Source organism: Stylophora pistillata, chromosome 3 (assembly GCF_964205215.1).
Source record: "Stylophora pistillata chromosome 3, jaStyPist1.2, whole genome shotgun sequence".
Classification (NCBI taxonomy): domain Eukaryota; kingdom Metazoa; phylum Cnidaria; class Anthozoa; order Scleractinia; family Pocilloporidae; genus Stylophora; species Stylophora pistillata.
In genome coordinates, this window is record NC_142521.1 from 20,599,123 (window position 1) to 20,621,171 (window position 22,049).

A 22,049-nucleotide genomic window follows, 5' to 3' on the forward strand; every position below is an offset into this window, starting at 1 on the left:
TGGGGGGAGAGGGAGCTCAAGCCCAGAGGATTGCAGACATTGTAGGAAGTAATTTCATGGAAGCCCAAAACCTAAGAGAGAGAAATGCTCGGCAGATCGAGTCTATTACCTGAAAGCAAACAATGGTCGAACTTGTATTAAGCGGTCATTCACGGGGAATGGCGCTTAATACAGGTTGACCGCCTAGTACAGGTTCCTGGTCGGCCTGTGAATAATCTACACCGGAGGAAAGTCGAGAATCTTCGTTTACATCTTTTGCTTATTTACACGCACGAGCTCTTCATTTTCCTATCAAGCAACGAAAATGTTGGTACTTGAAATTAAGAAGATATTTACCCTTCTCTAAAATTTTCAAGTTAATTTGGTTATATCAACTAAGTTGAAATTGTAAATTGGCCACCGCAGAGACTGACACAGTGACGCTCTGACAAAGGGCTAATGCTCGAAACGTCAGCTTTTTAACTCTTTACGGTAGCCAATTTGCAATTTCAACTTAGTTGATATAACCAAATTACTTTGTTACCCCCACCGACCCAGCACCACAGTTCTTAGAAACTTTCCCCCTCTAAAATATTCAGCCTGATACATCTAAATTTTTTTAGCAACACAATGTTGAAAGGTAGAAATTAGAAAAAAAGCGTATGTGCTTGGTAGCATTTTTGCCACCCAGAAAGTTGGCCGTCTGCGATAGCGAATATTTCAGTAAGTTTTACTTTCGAGAAGCTCAAAACTCCACCTGAATCCTGAAACGCTTTTTCAATTTTGGAAATAATTTCTCCCTTGACTCCACTTTTTTCCCATGGAAACATGTATGCTAATAAAGAAAAATGTAATCAATGACGTCAGAAAAGATCCTCTATTCTACAGGCAGATCATAGAATATGTAAGAAAAGCAAAAATAAATCCGTCGTGGGTTTTTCCCTTCAATTTACTAGATGGTAATGCTGCATTACATCATCTGAACAAAAGGCAAAAGAAAGAAATGAAAAAAATTGTTTGGAAACCAAAAGACTGCGTAACTGACTGATCTATTGCCTGAAAATCAATAAAGATCGCTATTTTTCGGCCCTTATAAAATCAACTTGATCGAACTTTCGCAAAGCAGTAAGGTTTATTACTGCTATTTTTAGAAGTTGATATCAAGAAAAAACCGCTGACCTTGCATCGCGCCAAATATGGAATATTACGTTTAATGACGTCACATAGGAAAATAACAAAATGTCACGTGTTCAAACATTCTAAGAACTTACGCAGCACAAATCGATTTACAGAAAGAAATTTTCTCGCTGCAAAAAAGACGATTTTTAGGCTACTTTGAGACTCAAAATGAAGTGGAACTTTAAAGAGGAACATTCCTTAGGTAGGTTAATTCATACATCTTCACTTTATCGCTTGACCAATATTTTAACCGTTGTTTCTGTGTTGTAGAGTCGAGATGCCATGAATCTGCGAAGATAAGGGCGAAGTATCCTGACAGAATTCCCGTGAGTACTTTGCATCGAAACGTTATTTTTGTCGGAATCAAGCTAGATGATTGACTTATATTTATCATTATCATTCCAGGTCGTTGTCGAGAAAGCACCTAAATCCAGCATTCAAGATATCGACAAGAGGAAATTTCTTGTTCCCTCGGATCTGACAGGTAAGATAGCCATAAACGGGAATTACTGTGAACTGGTCAGGCTAAATTCGACGGAGTTTCGTCCTTTGTTTCAGCTTGAGGATGATGTATGTCGTGTGTTGTTGTTAACCGTTGTAGCTTTTAAATTGTCCCCATCTTTACTATGTATTATCTTATATCGGATCATTGTGACAACACATTTGTGAGCCATATTTTTGTGTTTTTTTTAGTGGCACAATTCATGTACATCATCCGGAAGAGAATCCAGCTTCCTCCAGAGAAAGCAATGTTCCTTTTCGTCAATAAAGTTCTCCCACAGACAAGGTTTGTTGCAAATGTATTAGCAAGCTCTTGAAAGAAATACGTATTTGTAAGTTTGTGTCATACTTGTTATTGAGCAGCTCCAGCAAAGCAAAATTGCGGTCTTTTTCCTCAATTGAATTATTTTGTAACCGTTTTGTTTACATCGTTCAATCTACCTTCTAAAGAACACTAGTTCCTAGAGAGTTTGTCATATTAGCAACAACTTATTTCTTTCATCGTCAACCGACCTGAAACGGAGATTTCGTCTTGATTAGTTCGCATTTAATAGAGGAGATTCGAAAGTGTCTCCGAAAGAGAAATTCACTCGTAAACCTATTGCGTTGCTTTTATTCTGTAATAGCTGCTTCCCGATTTTAAACTCCTTCATCGCCAACCCGTAACTTAGCCTTACAACAACGCTTTTCCTCGCTTCACAGCTGTTTGTTTGAAAGGCTTGTATATGCTTTGTTTATGTTCCCTATGGATCCCTTTGGTTTTTATGCGAAAAGAGAGCTCGTTCTTTATTCTCAAGAATTTCGCAATTGAAATTGCATGAAGTCAACAGACACAGAAATAATGACGAAGAGCAGAAGTTTTAGTAGAGGAGTATTTCTTACAGCTCCTTGAAATTTAGGCTTGCCGAACGGTACCAAGAACAGAAGAAAGTTGTTGAAGTCATAGATTTACATTTGCTGGTGGCAGAATGTATAATTCACAAAAATGGGCTACCTTGTATATACGGACAGTGTGGTTGGCCCATCTTATTTTTCAGGGAAATTGCCTCGTTCTTTTGAAGATGTTTCCTGGAAAAATTTTTTTCATTTTTTAGTTTGTATTTTTTGTTTCTTGTGTATTGGGGCTTTTGGGTGTACAGGGGGGTTTTCCTTCTTTTCTATGAAGGGTATAAACTTCTCCAGCATATCAATTCAATACAGGAACAAAGGTCATGTCACAATCTGTTTTGATCAGTTTTATATCCAGTTTGCCTGAGTCTCATGTGAACTTGCAAGTTGCCTTGTGACTTACTTCCTGTAAACAACACCATCCATTTAACTTATCCAGGAGGTCTCTATTTTTGTTTCAACAAACAGAGCTCTGGACTTTGGCTTCCCTTTTTAATTACTCTTATTCAGTATCATAATTACCCTATAGTTCACAACATCAAGCTCAGGTTCTGTGGGATTTAAAAAACCATCATCTCTTTTCTAAGAAACTAGTGGCAGTTTTAATGTTTAACAACTTGAGAGGTTCAAAGTCACCACAGATGCATTACACAAATTTTTAAGTAAATCAAACTGAAAAAAACTCGGTAAAAAAACTCAGTCCTGACATTCAAGTCATCCAAATAGACCAGTAACCCTGGCCAATACAAAAGTTCAAGTGCATAAACTTGTTCAAGTGAACAAAACACTTAACTCTAAGAATATATGAGTAAGAAAAGTGGGATCGGTTCCACAGTAACTCTCCTAACAACAACACTCTCACTCTTTATACTTTTCCCTTCTAGTTCAACAATGGGTTCCATCTACGAAGAACACAAAGATGAAGATGGCTTTTTGTACATTGCCTATAGTGGAGAGAACACCTTTGGACTGTAAATGCTTCTGTTGAAATCTCTGGATTGAACTCATTATTAACTCTTGACTTGTTGACTTGCCTTAAAGATTAGTTTTGGGTTTTATCAGGGTTAATAGTCTGGCAAAATACATTGTGTTCTAAAGGAGATTAAGCATGCTAAACAAGATGTTACTTTAAGTAAAAATGGACTAGAAGTCTTTGTGGAATTCAGTGTTTTATTGTAGGACCAAGTCAAGCATAAATTGAAGCTGTGTTAAAAAGAATGGATTATAAACTAGCATAAGAAAAACAAAACTGAAATTTTGTAAATACTGTTACATGTACAATGTAGTCTACCACTCACTCTTCAGCCACAAAAATCTGAACTCGAGTATCTTTGGCTGAATTTGTTTATGAGGTTTAATAGAAGACTGTCTTAAGGGTTACTTGAATTTCTAATATTTACTTCAGGTCCATAACGTTCGTGTTGTTTTGAATACTGTGCTACTGTTAACAGGATATTGAAATGTGTTCGTTTTCTTAAAACTAGTGATAGTGGCTAATAGGCTGAATGACTGTAAACTTTCTGGTAATGGACACAAATGATCTGTGTTGTTGTAGCTAGCATGGCTAAGATATTTTGAAAGTTTCCTATTTTTATCCTGATCCAGTGAAATTTGATAGGTTGTCAGGCTTAAGACACCAAGTAGGAAATGCAGCAAGGAACTTTTTCCTGACAGCGTTATATCTTGAAGCTCCTCTCTTTGCATTGTGGTAACTTGTTATCTTCTCTTGCCTGGAAATAAAGTCAGATAATTTTGATGTAACGTGTCGTAAATAAATTTTTCATTTTATTTGTTAAACAGTTTACTGTACAGTTTGTAAATGTTGCAAAAGGCTCTAAGTCAGGTGTGTAAATCAGAAACAGTTACAGTTTTTCAGATTAAGATTATAGAAACTGGTCAAAGGTTGACTCTCACTCCCAAGATCTCATTAGTAATTCTCATAACTGTCTGTAATTCAATTGTTATGATTTTAGTCCCGAGAATTTAGTATTGGATCAACTAATCATCCCCTAATTGATATTTTTCTTTATTCCCATCAATTGTTTGCTTGATAATGTTAGGAGAAATTTTGTCTTGATCACTCATGGGAGTTGCAAGATTAAACTTATATAACCATTTTTATGAACTCAAGACTTCATAGGCATAAACAATTCCATTTCTATTCATACCACCATTAATGGTACATACACGTAAGCACTGTAACAAGGCTGAGGAATGTGGCAATAATTGGCTAACCTTAATGAAGATGGAAGCTTCCAGACAGGAATGCTACTGACCAGAGCTTTGAATGTCTCAAAAAGACTCGCTTTACAAATGCATACACTAGGAAAGAAAGTGTCCAATTTCCCATAAATACTAATAGGACGATGAGAATGAAATCAAATAAACAAAACCACGTGACTGTGATGATAACAAAAAAGAACTAGGTTTTTAGGTTTTTTTTTTACCTTGCTTTTGGTGATGAAAGGTACTTTTTAGTAACACCCTGTCTGAGTCCATTAACAGAGACTTCATGAAAGAATGGATCTTTAATCCATATAATAGCTATTGACAGAGGAAGACAAAAATAGTTGGGTGACTAATTAATAATACTCTAATGATAACCAAAGTAAGCTAAAAGAATAGCTGCTGTTCAGGAAACATGCCCTTTTGACTAGCTTCTTAAGAACAGTAACACACCTCATATAAGCAGTGGAAATAGAGCCTGACAGACAACCATACAAATCCTTGTTTACCATGTTACATGTAACTGAAAGAACTTAAAGCATTTTGTATACACTCACTCACAGGTAAGTGATGACATCAATTTAGAGGTGCAAGCTGTTACTGGTTTTGACGTAAACCTCATTATGCCTCTTTTTTTAAACAAGAAGTAAAATCTCTTCACATTAGACAGCTTTATTAGGATGTATATGTTGTAGTTCAATAATATACTTGGTTCAAATTTTATTTTCCTTTGTTCTTGGTCATGTTCATGTATGATAGAGTGAGAACAAAGGAAAATAAAATTTGAACCAAGGATAAAATTGAACTACAACATATATACCACAAGATTGGCTGACTTGTCCTAAATAATTTTTTTCACATTGAATAATTTGTCTGAGTGTAGTCAGAGTGCAACTTTTCTACAAGGCTTTGTGGGGAAAAAAAACATACTGGTACTTGAAATGTAGTCAGAAAAATGAAGTTTCTATTTTTTTTTTTACCTGTTGAGGAAGCAGATGGTTTACAATGACTTCGTTCCATGACTTTATATTTGCTGCATTCAAATTGCACATCTGCTTGAAATGTCTTGGGCTTATGATGGCAAAATTCATCGTAGAAATCAAATGATACAGAGACAGAGAGAGCACGTTCAAAGATTCCCCTCTTCATAGCAGTATCATCATAGGGGCACATACCAACCACAATGGATGACAGGTACACTGGAGTTGTTATAAAGTAAGACAACAGAGCTCCTTGTGTGCCAAGAACATTCCATTTCATTATTTTGTCACTGCATGACATTGATAGTGTGGGATCTCCACGCCCTGGTTTAGTGCGTAAAACACCCAAAGTATGGTATCTAATGCCAGGTTGAAGAGGATCCTGATCACCTCCTGGTACACACTTTGCTCCTGTTCTATTTATATCCTTGTGCTGTTCACTGTTACTTTGTGTCTGATTTACATTGGCCACAACATAGCAAGAGCTTTCAATCTCATCATCGTACAAACTCACAGGATCTGTTTCAGTTTTATTCTCCTTGTGTTCCTTACAGTTCATCACAAAATTGTTTAAGTCTTCACACTTTGATTGTGGGTCTGATAGACACAATAAGAGTTCTGCTGGGGTTTCACTTACGTGGTCACAACCACATATACCAGTGCCTTCCTCGGGGAAGATTTCTTGGCTCTCTTTTTGCACAGTTGATGATAAAAAAGAGGTGTCCATAAGTATTTCAAACCTTAAATCATTGGTTTTTTTCTTTTCAAGACAGATTTCCTTAGAGGAATCTATAGCTGTGACAGTTCCATAAGGTGAGGGAGATTTTCTCTTTCCAGGATTAAGGCTTTGCCTTTGTAATCCTGAAACTACTAAAGTGTCATCTTCAGCTTTTGGAAAGATTGAAGCATCACCGCCTGAAAAAAAAAAATTACTGTCACTAACATGTAAAAGTCATTGAGGTTTGATTCAAGTTTGATTCTACCAAAAAAAACTTAACAGTTATATAATATCAAATTATTTTCTGCAAGAGTGAGTAAACAGTCGCTTGAGACCTGGTTGAAAATAATCACATAAAAAAAGTTTATTAAGTAACAGAGTAATTTTACTAACAGAAGTAACAAGAAAAAAATCAAACACTTACAAGGTGTATGGGAAGTAAAAAGATGAAAGGACACTCCATCTTTCAGTTTGCATAAATAACTGTCATCTTGGAAAACAAATATACTTTGTTCCTGTTTATAAGCATACCATAATTGCTGATAGAGATACCTTAAGAGAAAAATAGCATTCTGATTACCCCTTACATTGTGGTTGTTAAAGCCACATAATGGTTTTAACAGATCTATATATCTATTAATGAAAAATAAATATTTGTTATAGAAAAAACACTAAAAAATAGATGAAAAAAAAAAACAACAAACAATTCAGAAACACAAAGGATCGTCAGTGTTCAAACCTGAGAAAACTTCTCCTGGCGATTACTTCTGCATGACTGTCATTCAAAATAGTTCCTGCAGCAGAGATACAAACTGCATTTACCTTTTCACACCTGAGATCCAACCATCAGTTCTCTTCCCTGTCTGTCAAAAATTTGATACAATTTTGGCTCTGAAAATTTGTCTTTCAATCAAAAGATTTCCCTTTTTTTTTCTTCTGAACACCTTACTTCAGGACATTGTACTGACATTGTAAGGGAAAATTACTTCTTGGTCACTCCTTGGGGCTAAAAGGTTGACTGAATTGTGCTGAACTTAAGTGAATATTCGGACAGGGTGACAGTCATGGATCATTGTTTTGTTCTTGAGCATAACATATTTGGCTAATTGTACTTTTAATAAAGACTTCGTGTTGGTAAAGAAAAACAGTTCAGAGAACTGATAAAATATATACAAGAGTTAAGCCTCTGTTGTAAGCCTTTGAAAAAGGTTTACAACAACTCCAGGTAAGTCAGACTCAATCTACAAAAAAATTTCTTCAGACAGTTGCATGATCCTCACATGTAAAAACTAGGTCAGAAATTGTTGTACGCATCCTTTACTACTACTACTAAACATAAATATATCTCTCATTCCTCTTTCACAACTTGAAAGTTATGGTTTGCATCTCTCATTACTCCGGTTTTATGCTACTATAAGGTTCTTTCAATTAGACCACAATTTTACCTTGATTGTTCATTTTGCTTCTTCCTATGCATTTAGAACCAGTTCCCATTGCAACCACCTCCATGGAATATTTTGTCAAAGATTTTTCATTGTCATCTATAGTAATTTAACCACAATATTATTTAAGTTAAAAAGTAATTCATGATTGAACTGCATATGATGGGTAAATAATTCATTCCCCAAGGTGAACTGCAAGAAAGCCTAAAGGAACTCCTTCCTGATATCTTGTCACATGTAGAAAAGGAATTTGTATATAGACACCAACAAACAGGGTTTTCATTAAAAATGGGGAATTTAAAAACACCCTGTTCTACATTGTAAGTCTTCGAGGTTGATCCCTAAATTTCTTCAGGAAAGCTTAACTAAACACTAAATAGTCTAGCACTCTATGGTTATTCTATTTCAGACATGGTAAGTTTAAAAATTTTTAACCTCTTTGCTGAACAAGTACAATAGCAGCCAACAGAGTCCACTCGACATCGATTTGAGGTTTTCCCTTTTTGCTCAACTTGTTGAAATGACCACAACACAAGCGAGCTACCTTGTCTGCAAATGTACTATCCCCCTGCCAATAAGCCATAGAACAACAGAACTGTGGTTTATGATTCTGCTAAATACCTAACACAGCTCAAATCGTTCTTTTCCGTCCGCCATCTTGAACGAAATTAAATTATAGGAATCTGGGTCGAGTAGATGTGAAAGTAAAGAGGCGGGGGAGGAGTAGGAGCAATCTTTTTTACGGCTACAAATACGGCCCTTTTTTTAGTTCAAAACAGAAAAAATTATCCCTACATAGATATAATTTACTCTTATACCTTTTTTATATCCAGAAGAATTTTAATTTTTCCTATAATATTTTAATAACGAAACGTTTTTCAAAGACCCGATCAGTCCACCACACTTAACAAATGTATGTTCCTCTACTGCTATTTCTGTTTCTAAATTCGCGGGCTCAAGCTACGAAAAGAGGAAAATATCTGAGAGCGCCAATTTTTGTTTATAAAAGTTTGTCGCTAAGCAGGAATATTTTTCGACATGGTGATGTACGTAGTTCATACACACGATGTACGGCAAAAGTACAAGACTCACATTTGTAGTAGAGCGACTCTTTTCCAATTCTTTGTCATAATTTTGACTTTTATACCTCCCTTGATTATTGCCTATGTCACGCACGGTGAGAACATTGTCTGTTTATTTTTTTTGGTTTGTTCAATATTGTTTAACTTTAATCTCTTAGCTTTTCTTTATTAATTGTAAATTTCGTGAATCGTTGTGTAAAACCGCAGGTTTCTGGCTCAAGGAAAGTTCTTTCAGAGAGCAGCCTGATGTTCGGTTCAAACACGACCTCCTTCTTGTCCTTCAAGGAAATACCCCAAATTCATTTATGGCCTACAGTACGTTTCAAAACTTTAACCATCTTCTACAGGAAAAGCTCAGAATTCCACTTATAAAGGTGATTAGAATTGACTATGTGATCCTAATTATCCAGTGTGTCCGAACTGTAATATTCTCTAATTTCAATTTTTTTTCTTTGCGATAATATTATAGAACTGTTAGATAATTGTATTGAATCTCCTCACAGCATATCACTCACACTGTAAATAATATTTTTTTCTTGGATTAAGTCATGGGAAACAGATGATAACCTGGATGGAAAGTATGACAGCCTTCACTTCAATATTGAGATACCCCTGTCAGACTCTGAGGCAATACATTCTGTACAGATGCTGCTGATATTCGATTACAAACTTCATGTAAGTTGCGCTGTACAAGTTGAGTTGTGTTTCTGTCAGAGTGACCCATTCCTGTTAAAAAAATATGTTCATTCAGGTATCTTAAGTGCAAGGATATAATGGGAGTGCAATTATTTCCTATTGGACAAATGTTTGGTTTAAATATTATCTTAGACGATCTCCCCTACAAATCTTCATGTTTTCCCATCAGAAAGTTTGCTGACACCAATTTGTACTGGTGGGCAAAGAGGTGGTGCCTAATCATTCAAAGTGTGTGAACAAAAACCAAATTCATAGACTTGCCCGCTAACGAAAAGAAATCGCAGTGTTTACATGCTGGAGACACTTGATTAAGAACTGTGTATACCCTAACATCAGTATCCATATTTTCCATGCTCTCTCTATACTTTTCTTTTGGTACTTATAAGGAGAATACATTTAACAATCAAAGCTCCCTAGGTTGAAAATAATTTCTGTTACTTTTATGTTCTTAATGAATGATTTAGCACTGTTTCTGTTAGGGTAAATTATATGCTTGTCCCTATTAGGGTTTAAAGTTTTAGGAATCTTGCTGATTGGTCTGTAAATTGTGTGGTGTATAATGGGTAGGATTCTCTTTCAATCCTTAAAATTAATTATTGACAAATAATTAATGAAAATGAAAACCTTTTATATATGCATTATTAACCAAGTGTGAGGTCAAGATGGCTGGATGTTGGCCAAGTTCTTTTTTTGCATTTTTATGGACCGAGACGAAGTTGAGGTCCATAAAAATGTGAAAAAAGGAGGCTAATATCCAGCCATTTTGAACAAACAAGCTTGGTTAATAAAGGATTTATTATATTGCAAAAAGATTTTGCTTTATTAAGAGTTAAGAATGACTTGTTTACTTCAAGCTGGGAAAGAAAGCCAACTGTGTTTGTAGCACAACTAACATCTCAAGAGTCATTTCTGTTTTGTTTGTTTGGACTATATTCTGCTGCTTTTTGCATTTCCATCACTGGAATTGTCCAAGAATTCAGAACATAGTTCAAATTCAATTTTTTTCATGTGCAGGATCAATGCAGGCAATCCCGGGCAGGTCACGGGCGCTGCAAGCAATGTAATAAGATCAATTACTGTGCTTGTCTGTCTTTCTGTCTCTCCAGAAATATGTCAGACTTCAGATGGAGAGCATGGCCTACATCTATCACTCATCTCCTCTAGCTGGTGCAGAGTTTTCAACAATTGGAAAACTGATCCTTCAGCAGTCAGGGCCCTTGCCTTACAAGGGACAACATGTCTTATATAATGTAAGGAGTACAAATGAACCCTGAAAGAATAACCTTGACTAAAGTAAAGCAATATGCACAATTTGCTGCTTTCATTGTGGCTTTGAGTCTCCAGGGCTTTTTTGCAGGTTAGCAGCTGCAAAGTTTGTTACCTTTTCTCATCTGGTGTGTGATTTACATAAAGGCACTTGACACAATCTGGTATGGGTTATTATGCCAGTTAACCAATTAAAGTTATAAAGGCTGATAGTTTCTAAAGAAACTGTTTGGGGCTGCGTCGGTGGGGGTAACGAAATAGTTTGGATATATCAACAAAGTTGAAATGGCAAATTGGCCACCGTAGCGATTACAAAAGCTGACGTTTCAAGCGTTAGCCCTTTGTCGGAGTGAATAGAGGAATTGTGGGTTGTGTGTGCTTTTAAAGGCAGAAAATGGAGCTAGAAAAACACGAATAAATTAGTGGAATGTTCCCACCATTAACATAGCTTCATTTTCTGCCTTTAAAAGCACACACAACCCACAATTCCTCTATTCGCTCCGACAAAGGGCTAACGATCGAAACGTCAGCTTTTGTGATCATTATGGTGGCCAATTTACCATTTCAACTTTGTTGATATATCCAATTTAAAGTTAGCCTTTTGGTCATTTTAGCCAATTATTGACAATTTTCTTCTCTTAGGTACCAGTTATTGATGGTTCAAGTTCTAATGTTGATGCTTATAATTTGTATGACATATTCTCTGCATACATCCAACGTAATGGTATGTATTAAGTATAAGTAAGCTATTTAACCGGTTAGGGGTTGTGAAAGCCTCTTATAAAAGACCATTGCGTTAAAAAAAAAACTTATTAGTCCTGTTTTCAAAGTTAATCAATGCAAACTTTATGTATGGTTCATGTATTTTGAAGGTTCAGACGTCTGAAGTACAGACAAGAGTGACTCACAAAGTTGCAACAAGTAGCAAGGATTCATTGATTCAGAATTGACCCCTCCACCACCCCCCCTCTCCCCCTAAATTTATCAGGTTTTTCTAACCTTTTAGAGGAGACTGTAGGAGAATTTGTATTTTTCAGTTAAAAGACTCATTTGATGGAGAGTTTACTTCATTGTAGTATCAAGTAGTTATACTTGTGCTGTTTTGGTATCTGGAAAGAAAATTTCATGATTTGTCAACAAATGCTGAAGAGAAATTCATTCTAATTCTGTTTTATTCTTTGTTAGTTACTACAGAATATGTTTCATTCCATCCTGTGTGGACAACTGGCAGAGCAGCAGGGCAGCCATTTGTTATAAAAGGAACTGTTTATTACCCAGAGGAGACAATCATGTATCTTTTAATAGAACTCTTAAGCGTATTAAGGTTATATTAGTGTAATGCAAGTAATCGCTAGTTGTATACAATTCAGAGCTGCCAATAGTTTATTTTGGAAAGGTATTAAAAGTATTGCAGTTAAGTCAACTCATGTACACTACTGGAGGTGACATTTGAGCCTGCTAGACCTTTCATTGCCATCTGTTTTGCCTGTGAGCAGACTCTTGTGTTTTGTTTCACCTTATGGCATGGCTACTTATTACACCAACAGCAGCCTTTTATGGTATTGAAACCCTTCCAACTGAGAGTACTTCTCCCACATGGATGGGTTGATGGTTAATGACACATTTACCTACCCTCTCCACCCTTTTCCATCCCGTTTGTCAAGAATGCACCATTTAGTATTCTGAAGAGAGAGATAGTTGACGCAATTCTTCTCCCAGCCAGAGCTTTCACACATATTTTCCAACCAGAGTCTGGCATGCTTTAGTCAAGGATTTAAGAAGGTAATATTGATGGTTCATTGAATTTTTTGTGAAGAGTTTTTAATCAGAAGTTGTTGAATTGCAAACAGAGTTCACCTTAACAATGTTTTAAGATACCGACCAGGATTTTGGCAGCTCATCAAGATGGCTTGGATCCAGTACCTGGCAATTCTGTTCATCTTCCTCTTTTTGTTTGATAGAGTCAAAAGATTCGTGTTCGAAAACCAAGTGGTGACCACAGTTGCAATGAAGTTAGAAAAAGAACACTTAGACTGATAATCCAGCCATAAAGGAGGGCCAGATGTTAAAGATGATGAAAGAGCCTCGGTCAGTAGAATGCCGTTGGTGCTAAAGGAGAAGACACGGGACGAGGAATGAAGGTAGGAATCTTCAAGGGACAGGTTGTCAAGGTGCAAGACATCAAGGAACAAGTCATATATGGGTAAAACCCTCTGAGACAAGAGATCAGGAAACAAGTCATTAGGTGACATATGGTTGAAAGCTCTCATTGGTAACGGAGAACAGATAGTTTTGATGAGAGCTTTGAGTTTTGGGAGAAGTAAAGTCAGTGTTGAAAGACAGCTAAAGGAAAATCTAAAGAGCGTCTTTGTTTGAATGGGCCAGCAAACTTGCATTTCCAACTCGTACCGTAAGATGACTCGTACCGACATCAAAGCGTCTCAACAAAATTCATAGAATTGAGTTTACATATAGCTTGCGACCAGGTCCTCTTGATAAGCGCTGCAGGACGAGACTTTCTCCGCCCACGGGAAGATTGGAGACGAGTCGTGGCGTGGTTTGTTGGGGGTTTACCAGTGTCAGAGCCAACATGTTCGCTACGTTGAACACTGAGTTCGCTGCATCAGTATATACCCAGCTTGCTTTCCATACTAGCTAACGTACGTGTAAGAATTGATAAAATATGAAAGATATTTCATTAAGCTAAAATCTTGCATCATAATAATGTTTAGAGTTTTTCAAAGATAACGGTGTAGCGTTTTTAATCAACATTCTCCTCAGCGAGTTTTGTTCTCTTAAATATTTTTTAGTTTCACGTTGTTTTGAAGCCACGAGTTACATGCAACGCAGCTCATTGATAACTTATGCTATCTTAACATATTCGGTCATATTTCTGTTCTTAGCAATACTTTTTTTAAGAGCTGTAAACAAGTATTAAATTATTGAAACTGTCAAGAGTACTGTTAATGGTTTTATATTTATTACTCTTGCAATTAATGTTGTATAATCGTGTTCCTCATCTCAAAAAATCTCCGTTTTACCATTCCTCTCAAAACCTAGTCCTCCAACAGTCCCCTCCGAGCTTAAACGAGGTGAATTTTTTTCTTGATTTGATTTACCTCCGTTTACAAAAACGTCAGGCTTTGTTTACGAAGGTAGGTTGAAGGAAGTAGTTGCTAAGTAGCCCCAATTTTTCTGAATATATTGCCCATTTCGATATTTTAAAATTCAGAATTTTTTATCGCTGTTTTTTTTCTAACTGATATATTACGACGAGGCTCTTGGAAATACACATTGGTGAAGGCGGGGTTTTTCTTTAGGAACGTTATGTTGATGTCCATCGTTTTGATTTTTAATGTTTTGATGTCCATCGTTTTGAATTTAAAATTCTCGAACTGGGATGATTCCTTTTAAAAGGGTCTTGGAAAAGAAAAGAATAACAGACATGGTATTAGGAAATGCTCGCTCGCGAATTTGTGCCACGTATTCAATATTTTAAGCCTGGTAATTATGTTTGTAGGGGCGTTCCAGCTTAACTTTAATTTAAGCAGCGTTGAAGAATTGAGGAACATCCTGGGTTTGAGGTAATGGCAGTAAACTTTGCTTCAACTTGGATTGAAAAGTAGCTTCTGGGCGCGAAATGATGAAATAAAAGAGACGATAACTGACATATAACGCCAAACGCCATAAACTGCGAATTGCCACGACGAATAAGTTCTATTATGATGAACTTGTTCAAAAACTTAAAAAAATCTTAAAAACCCTATGAATTATACAGTGAAACCAAACCACTGCAGGTATCCTGGCAACGACTTCCAGGATTGATAGGGTGAGGCAGTCACGTGACCTGATGCAGGTGCCGGTCAACAGGTGGTGATAAAGCGATTGTGTTAGAGTTTGGGCGTTGTGTGTCTATGCAAAATACTTTCAATCGTGTTAACTATAAATCTTGTTTCATTTCAAGCAAGGGGTGATAAAATTAAGAAATCGCGCGACCGACGAGAATCAAAGTTTGTTGAAATGCCTTAAGTTCAGTCGCTGCTTGTTTGTTTCTTGATTGAATTAAAAAATCAACGTTGTTTCATTTGCTTGCCTTTTTATGGTTGAAACCAAATTCTTCATAATTGTTGGAAAGGCAGATATTGATGTTAGCTGGGTGTGGTAGACAATTTTTCGTTAACAGCCTTTTATGAGATCATTGTTTCTATTTCTCTTTAGCGTTGAAACAAATGACTGGGCGCGGCTCGCTTTGTTTATAGATTTTCAGTTTACACTCACAAGCAAATCCCTTTAGTTTGTTTTATCTTCAACAGAAACTCGAAAACGTACGCTTAAAGGCATTCAGTGGTCGATTCAAGCACATCAGTGCTCTTTGAAAAAATAAATCGGTTACAAGATATTTGGAAACGGTCCAAATGGGCGAACTCTCTTCTCTCTGACGCGTAGCCGCGAAACGACTGCTGAAGGTAAATACACCCAAAGTATTTCATTTAAATACTTGGAAAGCTTTCAAGAAGAATCAAGGTTGCAAATCAGAAGTTTGCACCTGGCAGTTACTCAGTAACTTGTATAGTTCTGGAATGAAGTTGGACAATCACTGAATGACCAGTTCGAGTTCATAGAGGAATTCATTGCAAAGAGCCAAGACATGCCTGGATATGAAGTGAAATTTACTGGACCGCTAGACAAGGCATTTGAGTGTCCAATTTGCCTGATTGCTCTTCGAGACCCAGTTCAAATAACACCATGTGGACATCGTATGTGCAGCACTTGTTTAAAGCCGATTTTAAGGTACAGAATTGAAACTGTCCATTCCTTCTGTGTTTGCAATCGTGGCCATAATTCTCTTTCCTCGAATATCATAAAAAGTTTACAAATGATGAGAAGTAATAATTACTCTATACGCAGACACGATCATACCTCAACTTGATGAATTTCTTCACCATGTTCACTTGTCCATTTTGCACAACTTTGATAACAATAGGAGAATTTTATAACCTTGTCATAAAAGATACTCTGTTAGCCATACAGATTGTTAAATCAGCCATGAAATTATTTCTCCTCGGTCTTTCGAAATCAAAGGATTCCATATTTAGGTTTTTTCAACTCTTTGGCCCCCAAAAGTCCGTTTTGAAAGGCTAGATGAAAAAAAATTTCAGTTGGCGCTAGCTTTATTGTCAAATTTCACTGTATCGTTCTATTTCGGTCCAATATGTGTTTTTGAATACTTTGATTTGATTCAGATGTTTAAGACTTACCAAAGTATTTACGGTATTTAAAACTTCTTGGATTGTATTTTGAGTAGAACTCGATGACTCCTATTCAGACGCACACCTTTCCTTCTCGTGATCCTATTTTGATTCGTAACTTAATAATTAATAATTAATAATTAATTCTATCTCAATAGAAACAAGAGGCCTCGCTGCCCCCTCGATAATTTAACCTTCGATCCCTCAAAGGTGAGAAATCCATATCCTATGTCTAAATCGAATCACACATATAAATGATACTGTCATGAACCTTTAACACTTTCAAGTGGAAGACCCCAGATTATTTTTTCCCTGCTGTTTGCATTTCCTTTTTTAGAATGTTACCTTTCAGAGTTTGGAGTAAGCCAAACAACATCCTATGTTTGATATTTTTCGCTATTCTCATCTCCTTTCTGCATTCATGGTTGATAGTGTAATCGTCCCTCAGAGTTCATGAAAAGGTTAAGGCACACGATCTGTTATTAGTTTTCTACCTTCTCTAACTAACTCTTTTTAATCTTGTAAATTTAGGCGGTGTCTAAAAGAATAGAATCTTCCCATTTTAGGTTTTCCCAGATAATGGTTGCCACAGACAGGTTCTGAACCTACAGGTTCTCTGTTCAAACGCAGAGAAAGGATGTGAGTGGTGTGGGCCGCTCAGTGAAATAGAGGTGAGTTATATTACACTCGTAGATGAAATGATTTACATCGACATTATCGATACACGTTTACGTTCAAATAGATGCGACGGAGAAACTTGAACGAATGGAACAGTTTTTCGACACAAAAGAAACCACCACCTGTTTAAAACTTACATTACTGTATCGATGTTATGGAGGTATCGATTGCTTGGTTTAAAGGGATATTTACCTCATTGGTAAATTGGATGGTCATAGCTCCAGTCAATACATCGTCATAACGTGAATACAACTTTCACCAGCTTAGAATTTCATTTGTGTCTGATTATTAATATTACCCTTTTTAGCGACATCAGGACGTGTGCAGTTACGCCGAGGTATCGTGTCCGAAACGTTGCGGAGTATCATTAGAAAGGAGAAGAGTAACGGATCACAGTTCACTTGAATGCGTAAACAGACTGACACCATGCGCTCACTGTGGAAATCAAGTTGTATTTAACCTTATGAGTGTAAGTACTTTAACTTTACTTGATGAGCATTTTAAGAAGTATTTGAATATGAATAGCATATCCGTTCAATCGAAACTCGTCCTTGCAGGCACAATTTTGTATAATGCACATTAATCTTCAACGGTTTTCGGTTTTCCGAGAGAGAGTCTGCGTATGTCCAAAATCGTTTGAGTCTTCCCATGCGTTTTACGTTTACCACTTGATACAGTTCTTGCTGCAGTGTTCTTGTAGTCTGATTCACTGTGCCGTTTCGCTGACAGATTTTCACGTCTCCCCGCGCCCTCTATGACACTCAGTGTGAAAGGCATCTCTTGGGCACAATAATGACTGATCTGACAATGTTTGGGATTTGTTCCCTTGGAAGATGTGTTATTAACTGAACTTAGGGGTTGAGGAGGGGGTGTTGGGGGATTCTCTACTGATTCAACGGTCATTCCAACATACAGCTGTAATTTCATTGCAGTTACACCTTCAAACTTGTACAGCATTCCCTGTGTCTTGCCCAGCCAACTGCGGTGTAACTAATCTGACCAAAGAAAAGGTTTGTGAAGGCTTCCAATTCTTTCATAGATATATTATCAAATGCGATTTTTCAGAATTTCGTTAAACCTCTCTATTTTGACTAATGCACAGTATAATCTAATGTCTCGTCGTTTCTTATTGTTGTTCAGTATTGTCTTTGTTACCGATTTCTTATGATACATAATGCAGTTATACTTCTCTTCTTTTTGGTGTGTGTTCTTCTGTATTTTCTTGCCTTCACTTGCTTTGTAGGTGTGTTCGTGTGTTGTTTTGTACGTTCGCTGCGGTAGGACATCCCAAGACAGACTTTAATGTGAACTGAGAACCTTACAGACGTCACCAGATATGACACAACGAACAGATTATTCGCGTGAAGCAAGACAGTAGTATAAATTTATAAATAAATCTTACGTGGATTTGACATTTTAGGGAAGTTTAGGAGGGACTTTATAATTAGCCAGCCTAAATATTGTGTCAGTAAAGGTAAATTTGCAAAGCATATCAATGTACTTTTAAGCTTGGCACATGATAAAAATCACGGAGCTTCGATATCAAGCAGGAATAAGTTTGCACATGCAGCTAAATGCCAATGCACGATTTCCAACACACTCTCGAATCCGAGAAAAGCTCGTTTTCCATGTTTTCCTTTCCTGAACAGCGGGGTTTATTGGGACCTATTCAACGGGTTTATGTAACTAAAATGGAATGTTCAGTGCATCATGTTACGCAAAAAGGGGACAACTATAGTCTGCTACACAAGCGCTGTTTCTTTCAAGAATGGAAAAGGCCCATAGCTAACAAAAACCAGTGTTTTGACTTCTGTTCATTTGCTTGTCCTTTCCTTTCGTTTTTCTATGTAGTTGGCGGTTCATATGAACCATGAATGTCTCCTCCTCGAAATACCATGCAAATTTGTTGACGCAGGCTGCAAATTTAAGGTAAAACTTTTTAATTGGCTCTTTTACTTTACAAAGATCGATGCCTTGTCACCCAGTCAACCATCTGTCTGTCTTTCCGACTGTATGTGTGACTGTGTACCAGTCTCTGTTTTACTCCCTGCGTTTGTCATTGACCTGTTTTTCAGTTCATGCGTCCGTCTACCTTTCTGTCTGTCTGTCTGTCTGTCTGTCTGTCGGTCAGTCGGTCTGTCTGTTTGTATGTGTGTATGTATGTATGTATGTATGTATGTATGTATGTTTGTTTGTTTGAATGTATATATGTATGTATGTATGTATGTTTGTTTGTATGTATGTATGTATGTATGTATGTATGTATGTTTGTACGTTTCTATGTCTGTAAATACGAATGTATGAAATATGTATGTATGTGTCTATGTGTGTATGTATGTATGCATGTATATATGTCTACCTGACTAAATGTCTATCTGTACGTCAGGCTACCGTTTGTTCAAACTGCGCAATGACATGTCCTCCACACTGAGGAAACATTGCCATGTATACTTTATTGGCCTACCTGATTGAGGAGTTTTGCTTTGATATAGTTACTTAATTCTTGACCAAATAAAACATGTATCAGATATTCTGGCCAAAACTCTACGTGTTTGGATGGAATGACAAAGTACTAATAATTTTAAAAATATAAACTCCACATGCAGGCGGAGAGGTACAAAATGAAAGAACATCTGTCCAGCAACATGGAATCTCATTTGAGCGCATTGAGTGATTTAGTGAAGTGTCAAAAGAAACAACTAGACATCCAGAGAGAAAGAATTCAGCTTCAAAAGGAACACCTTCAGCTTCAGAAAGAAACCTTGCTGCTACAAAAACAAGAAATCGTCGACGCGCGAGGTCGAACCGCAAATGGCGAGTTTATTTGGAGAATACCAGATTTCAACCGGAAGTTGGTGGACGCCAAGTCTGGGCGCGCGCCCGAACCGATGATTAGTGAGCCTTTCTATACCCACCCCCACGGGTATAAAATGTGTGCAGGGCTGTGGCTCAATGGTGTTGGTACCGGGAGAGGTAGATACATATCTGTGGGGCTCCAGGTCAGTTAAATGACGAAATTTCTATGGGGTTTTTACAACTATCATTATCAATATTCCCGTGAGCTCCCACAAGATCATCATGGGAACTTAATAACAAGGCACTTGCTTTTCCCTTCACGTAATTTAGAATTTCATCGCGTGAATACTTGTCCTGTACATTAAGGAAAAAAACCTATCGTTGCAAGTTCAAAGGTCATGCTCCGAGGGGACTACTCTATGGGTCTTTGTAACCTCTAGTGACAGGAACTGAAGGAGCTTAAAAAACTTAGTTAAAACAAATTACTTTTACTGTGCCTCGTACCGTCCAGCGGCAGGTTTGCAGATGAGTATCGGTGAACAGTCAGGGGGAACCTGAAAAAAGGCCAGGGAAAATATGAAAAAAGGCAGGGAAAACCTGAAAAAAGGCCAGGGAAAACCTGAAAAAAGGCCAGGGAAAACCTGAAAAAAGGCCTGGGAAAACCTGAAAAAAGCTCAGGGAAAACCCGAAAAAAGGCCAGGGAAAACCTGAAAAAAGGCCAGGGAAAACCTGAAAAAAGGCCAGGGAAAACCTGAAAAAAGGCCTGGGAAAACCTGAAAAAAGCTCAGGGAAAACCCGAAAAAAGGCCAGGGAAAACCTGAAAAAAGGCCAGGAAAAACCTGAAAAAAGGCCAGGGAAAACCTGAAAAAAAGGCAGGGAAAACCTGAAAAAAGGCCAGGGAAAACCTAAAATGAATTACAACATCATCCACACCTACGCCTTTATGGATTGTGCTAGTAAAACTAGTATATTTGCTGCTAGCGCTGATGGCTTGATTTTTTCCAAATTGTGCTGGTTTTTTTTTTAAATCATAGGATGCTTTTCTAAAAGTATGCTTTTCAAAACAAAAATTAATAAAAAGCCCAAAACACAAAACCCAATTATATATTGATCGTAAATAAAGCGTGTTATTCTTTAATTTTACTTACATACTTACTCTGTCAAGACATAATTAACCACTGGAATTGCTTCCAGAGTAGAGGCGGTGACTTAATGTATCAAAATGTACTACGTCAGCGTTACGTTTCTCTTCCTCATATTGTTGCCTGTGAAGGCGAGAACTGGGACCGACGCAATCTTTACTTCCAGTGTGCCCAGTCCTCTGGACGACGAACGACTAAGTTTCGCAGTAACCATTCTCCCCCCAGGACATTACAAAGTTGAAAATAGAGTAAACCGTGAATTGGACAGAACTTGAAAGTAATCAATCCCAGAGACCAAGCAAGTTAGGACTCTGGTAATGTTTTCTGAAAAAAAAAACTAAAATATGCTGATTATGACAGTAGTGCTACTCCTATAAAAATAAAGAAAAAGGTAAAAACTTTGCACGTTTTACCAAGTTGTCCAAAACATTATGCTAGCACAATCCTTAGGGGGCCTATCCACGCATGCCATATAACGGATTTGAGCTACCGCGGAATGGGTCATTCGTTGTATAATCTAACTTTACCTTTTCGTTTAGGTTCAAGTTGGCGAGTACGACTCGATTCACAAATGGCCAGTATATCCGCGATACACCTTCACTCTGCTTGATCAACGAGACGACTACAAGGAAAGGAAAGACATCACGGCGCACTTCGAGCCTCAGTGTATCTCCCGACCGCGAGCCGATAGACAGCTCGGAAAGGGAGCGAGACGATTCGTTTTACAAGATGATATATGCGCCATTAACTATTGTAAAAATGACACAATTTTCCTGAAGTTTAATGTAATTTTAAAACATTCCCCTTCGGGTTTTTTCAGACCCTGAGGGCTTGGAATTAGCCTTTAAACTGTCGAGATGATGACTTTATTCATACAGAAGTCAGACAATTTACGCAGGCTTACGTGGTGTAAGCCTGTGTCACGTGTCTGCGCGAGAAGACTGAGGAGTTTGCATATTTAAAGCCTGCTCAGTGGGGTTTTGCTATGTTTAAATTCTCAACAGAGGGAAATACTGAGTATAACTTGCTAGACATGTTAAGTATATTTTCAAGGGTAGCACTAGTTCAATTCACAGCACTAGTATTTGATGACGTTATGTATACCCTTTACAGTATGTCCCAAAATAAAAGCGAATGTTCTTAAACCTATAAAATATTGTTAATAAAATCATGATATGATACATCCTTATTAAATGTTTGATGCCATTATTTTGTCCTTACAAGCAA

General features: G+C 37.2%; 4 protein-coding genes across 6 annotated transcripts; 3 read left to right on the plus strand and 1 right to left on the minus strand.

The window, feature by feature from the left end:
• The first annotated feature begins 1,202 nt into the window (after positions 1 to 1,202).
• Positions 1,203 to 4,344, plus strand: LOC111332878 (gamma-aminobutyric acid receptor-associated protein-like 2). Its single transcript, XM_022938344.2, has 5 exons — positions 1,203 to 1,360; positions 1,429 to 1,484; positions 1,564 to 1,642; positions 1,852 to 1,945; positions 3,432 to 4,344. Exons 1-5 carry the CDS (start codon positions 1,327 to 1,329, stop codon positions 3,520 to 3,522), a joined length of 354 nt encoding a protein of 117 aa, XP_022794079.1. The 5' UTR covers positions 1,203 to 1,326; the 3' UTR covers positions 3,523 to 4,344.
• Positions 3,698 to 8,571, minus strand: LOC111332877 (tRNA-specific adenosine deaminase 1). Of its 2 annotated transcripts, XM_088751942.1 has the most exons (8): positions 8,349 to 8,571; positions 7,917 to 8,012; positions 7,211 to 7,265; positions 6,896 to 7,023; positions 5,754 to 6,668; positions 4,995 to 5,091; positions 4,783 to 4,869; positions 3,698 to 4,277 (listed from the first exon to the last, which is right to left on the minus strand). In XM_088751942.1, the coding sequence occupies exons 1-8, from the start codon at positions 8,494 to 8,496 to the stop codon at positions 4,139 to 4,141; spliced, it is 1,665 nt and encodes a 554-aa protein (XP_088608068.1). In that variant the 5' UTR covers positions 8,497 to 8,571; the 3' UTR covers positions 3,698 to 4,138. The 2 variants fall into 2 exon arrangements, with proteins under 2 accessions (XP_088608068.1, XP_088608067.1); XM_088751941.1 differs by having other exon boundaries at positions 3,698 to 4,869; positions 8,458 to 8,568.
• Positions 8,572 to 8,860: 289 nt separating this feature from the next.
• Positions 8,861 to 13,912, plus strand: LOC111332892 (transmembrane protein 231-like). The gene is made up of 7 exons (XM_022938358.2): positions 8,861 to 9,090; positions 9,203 to 9,369; positions 9,542 to 9,670; positions 10,798 to 10,941; positions 11,600 to 11,681; positions 12,143 to 12,248; positions 12,832 to 13,912. The coding sequence occupies exons 1-7, from the start codon at positions 8,952 to 8,954 to the stop codon at positions 12,992 to 12,994; spliced, it is 930 nt and encodes a 309-aa protein (XP_022794093.2). The 5' UTR covers positions 8,861 to 8,951; the 3' UTR covers positions 12,995 to 13,912.
• A 1,273-nt stretch (positions 13,913 to 15,185) lies between these two features.
• LOC111332895 (TNF receptor-associated factor 4-like) lies at positions 15,186 to 22,003 on the plus strand. Of its 2 annotated transcripts, XM_088754421.1 has the most exons (8): positions 15,188 to 15,748; positions 16,365 to 16,416; positions 16,773 to 16,877; positions 17,192 to 17,353; positions 17,817 to 17,894; positions 18,736 to 18,813; positions 19,491 to 19,883; positions 21,362 to 22,003. In XM_088754421.1, the coding sequence occupies exons 1-8, from the start codon at positions 15,606 to 15,608 to the stop codon at positions 21,647 to 21,649; spliced, it is 1,299 nt and encodes a 432-aa protein (XP_088610547.1). In that variant the 5' UTR covers positions 15,188 to 15,605; the 3' UTR covers positions 21,650 to 22,003. The 2 variants fall into 2 exon arrangements, with proteins under 2 accessions (XP_088610548.1, XP_088610547.1); XM_088754422.1 differs by lacking the exon at positions 18,736 to 18,813 and having other exon boundaries at positions 15,186 to 15,748.
• The last annotated feature ends 46 nt before the right edge of the window (positions 22,004 to 22,049 follow it).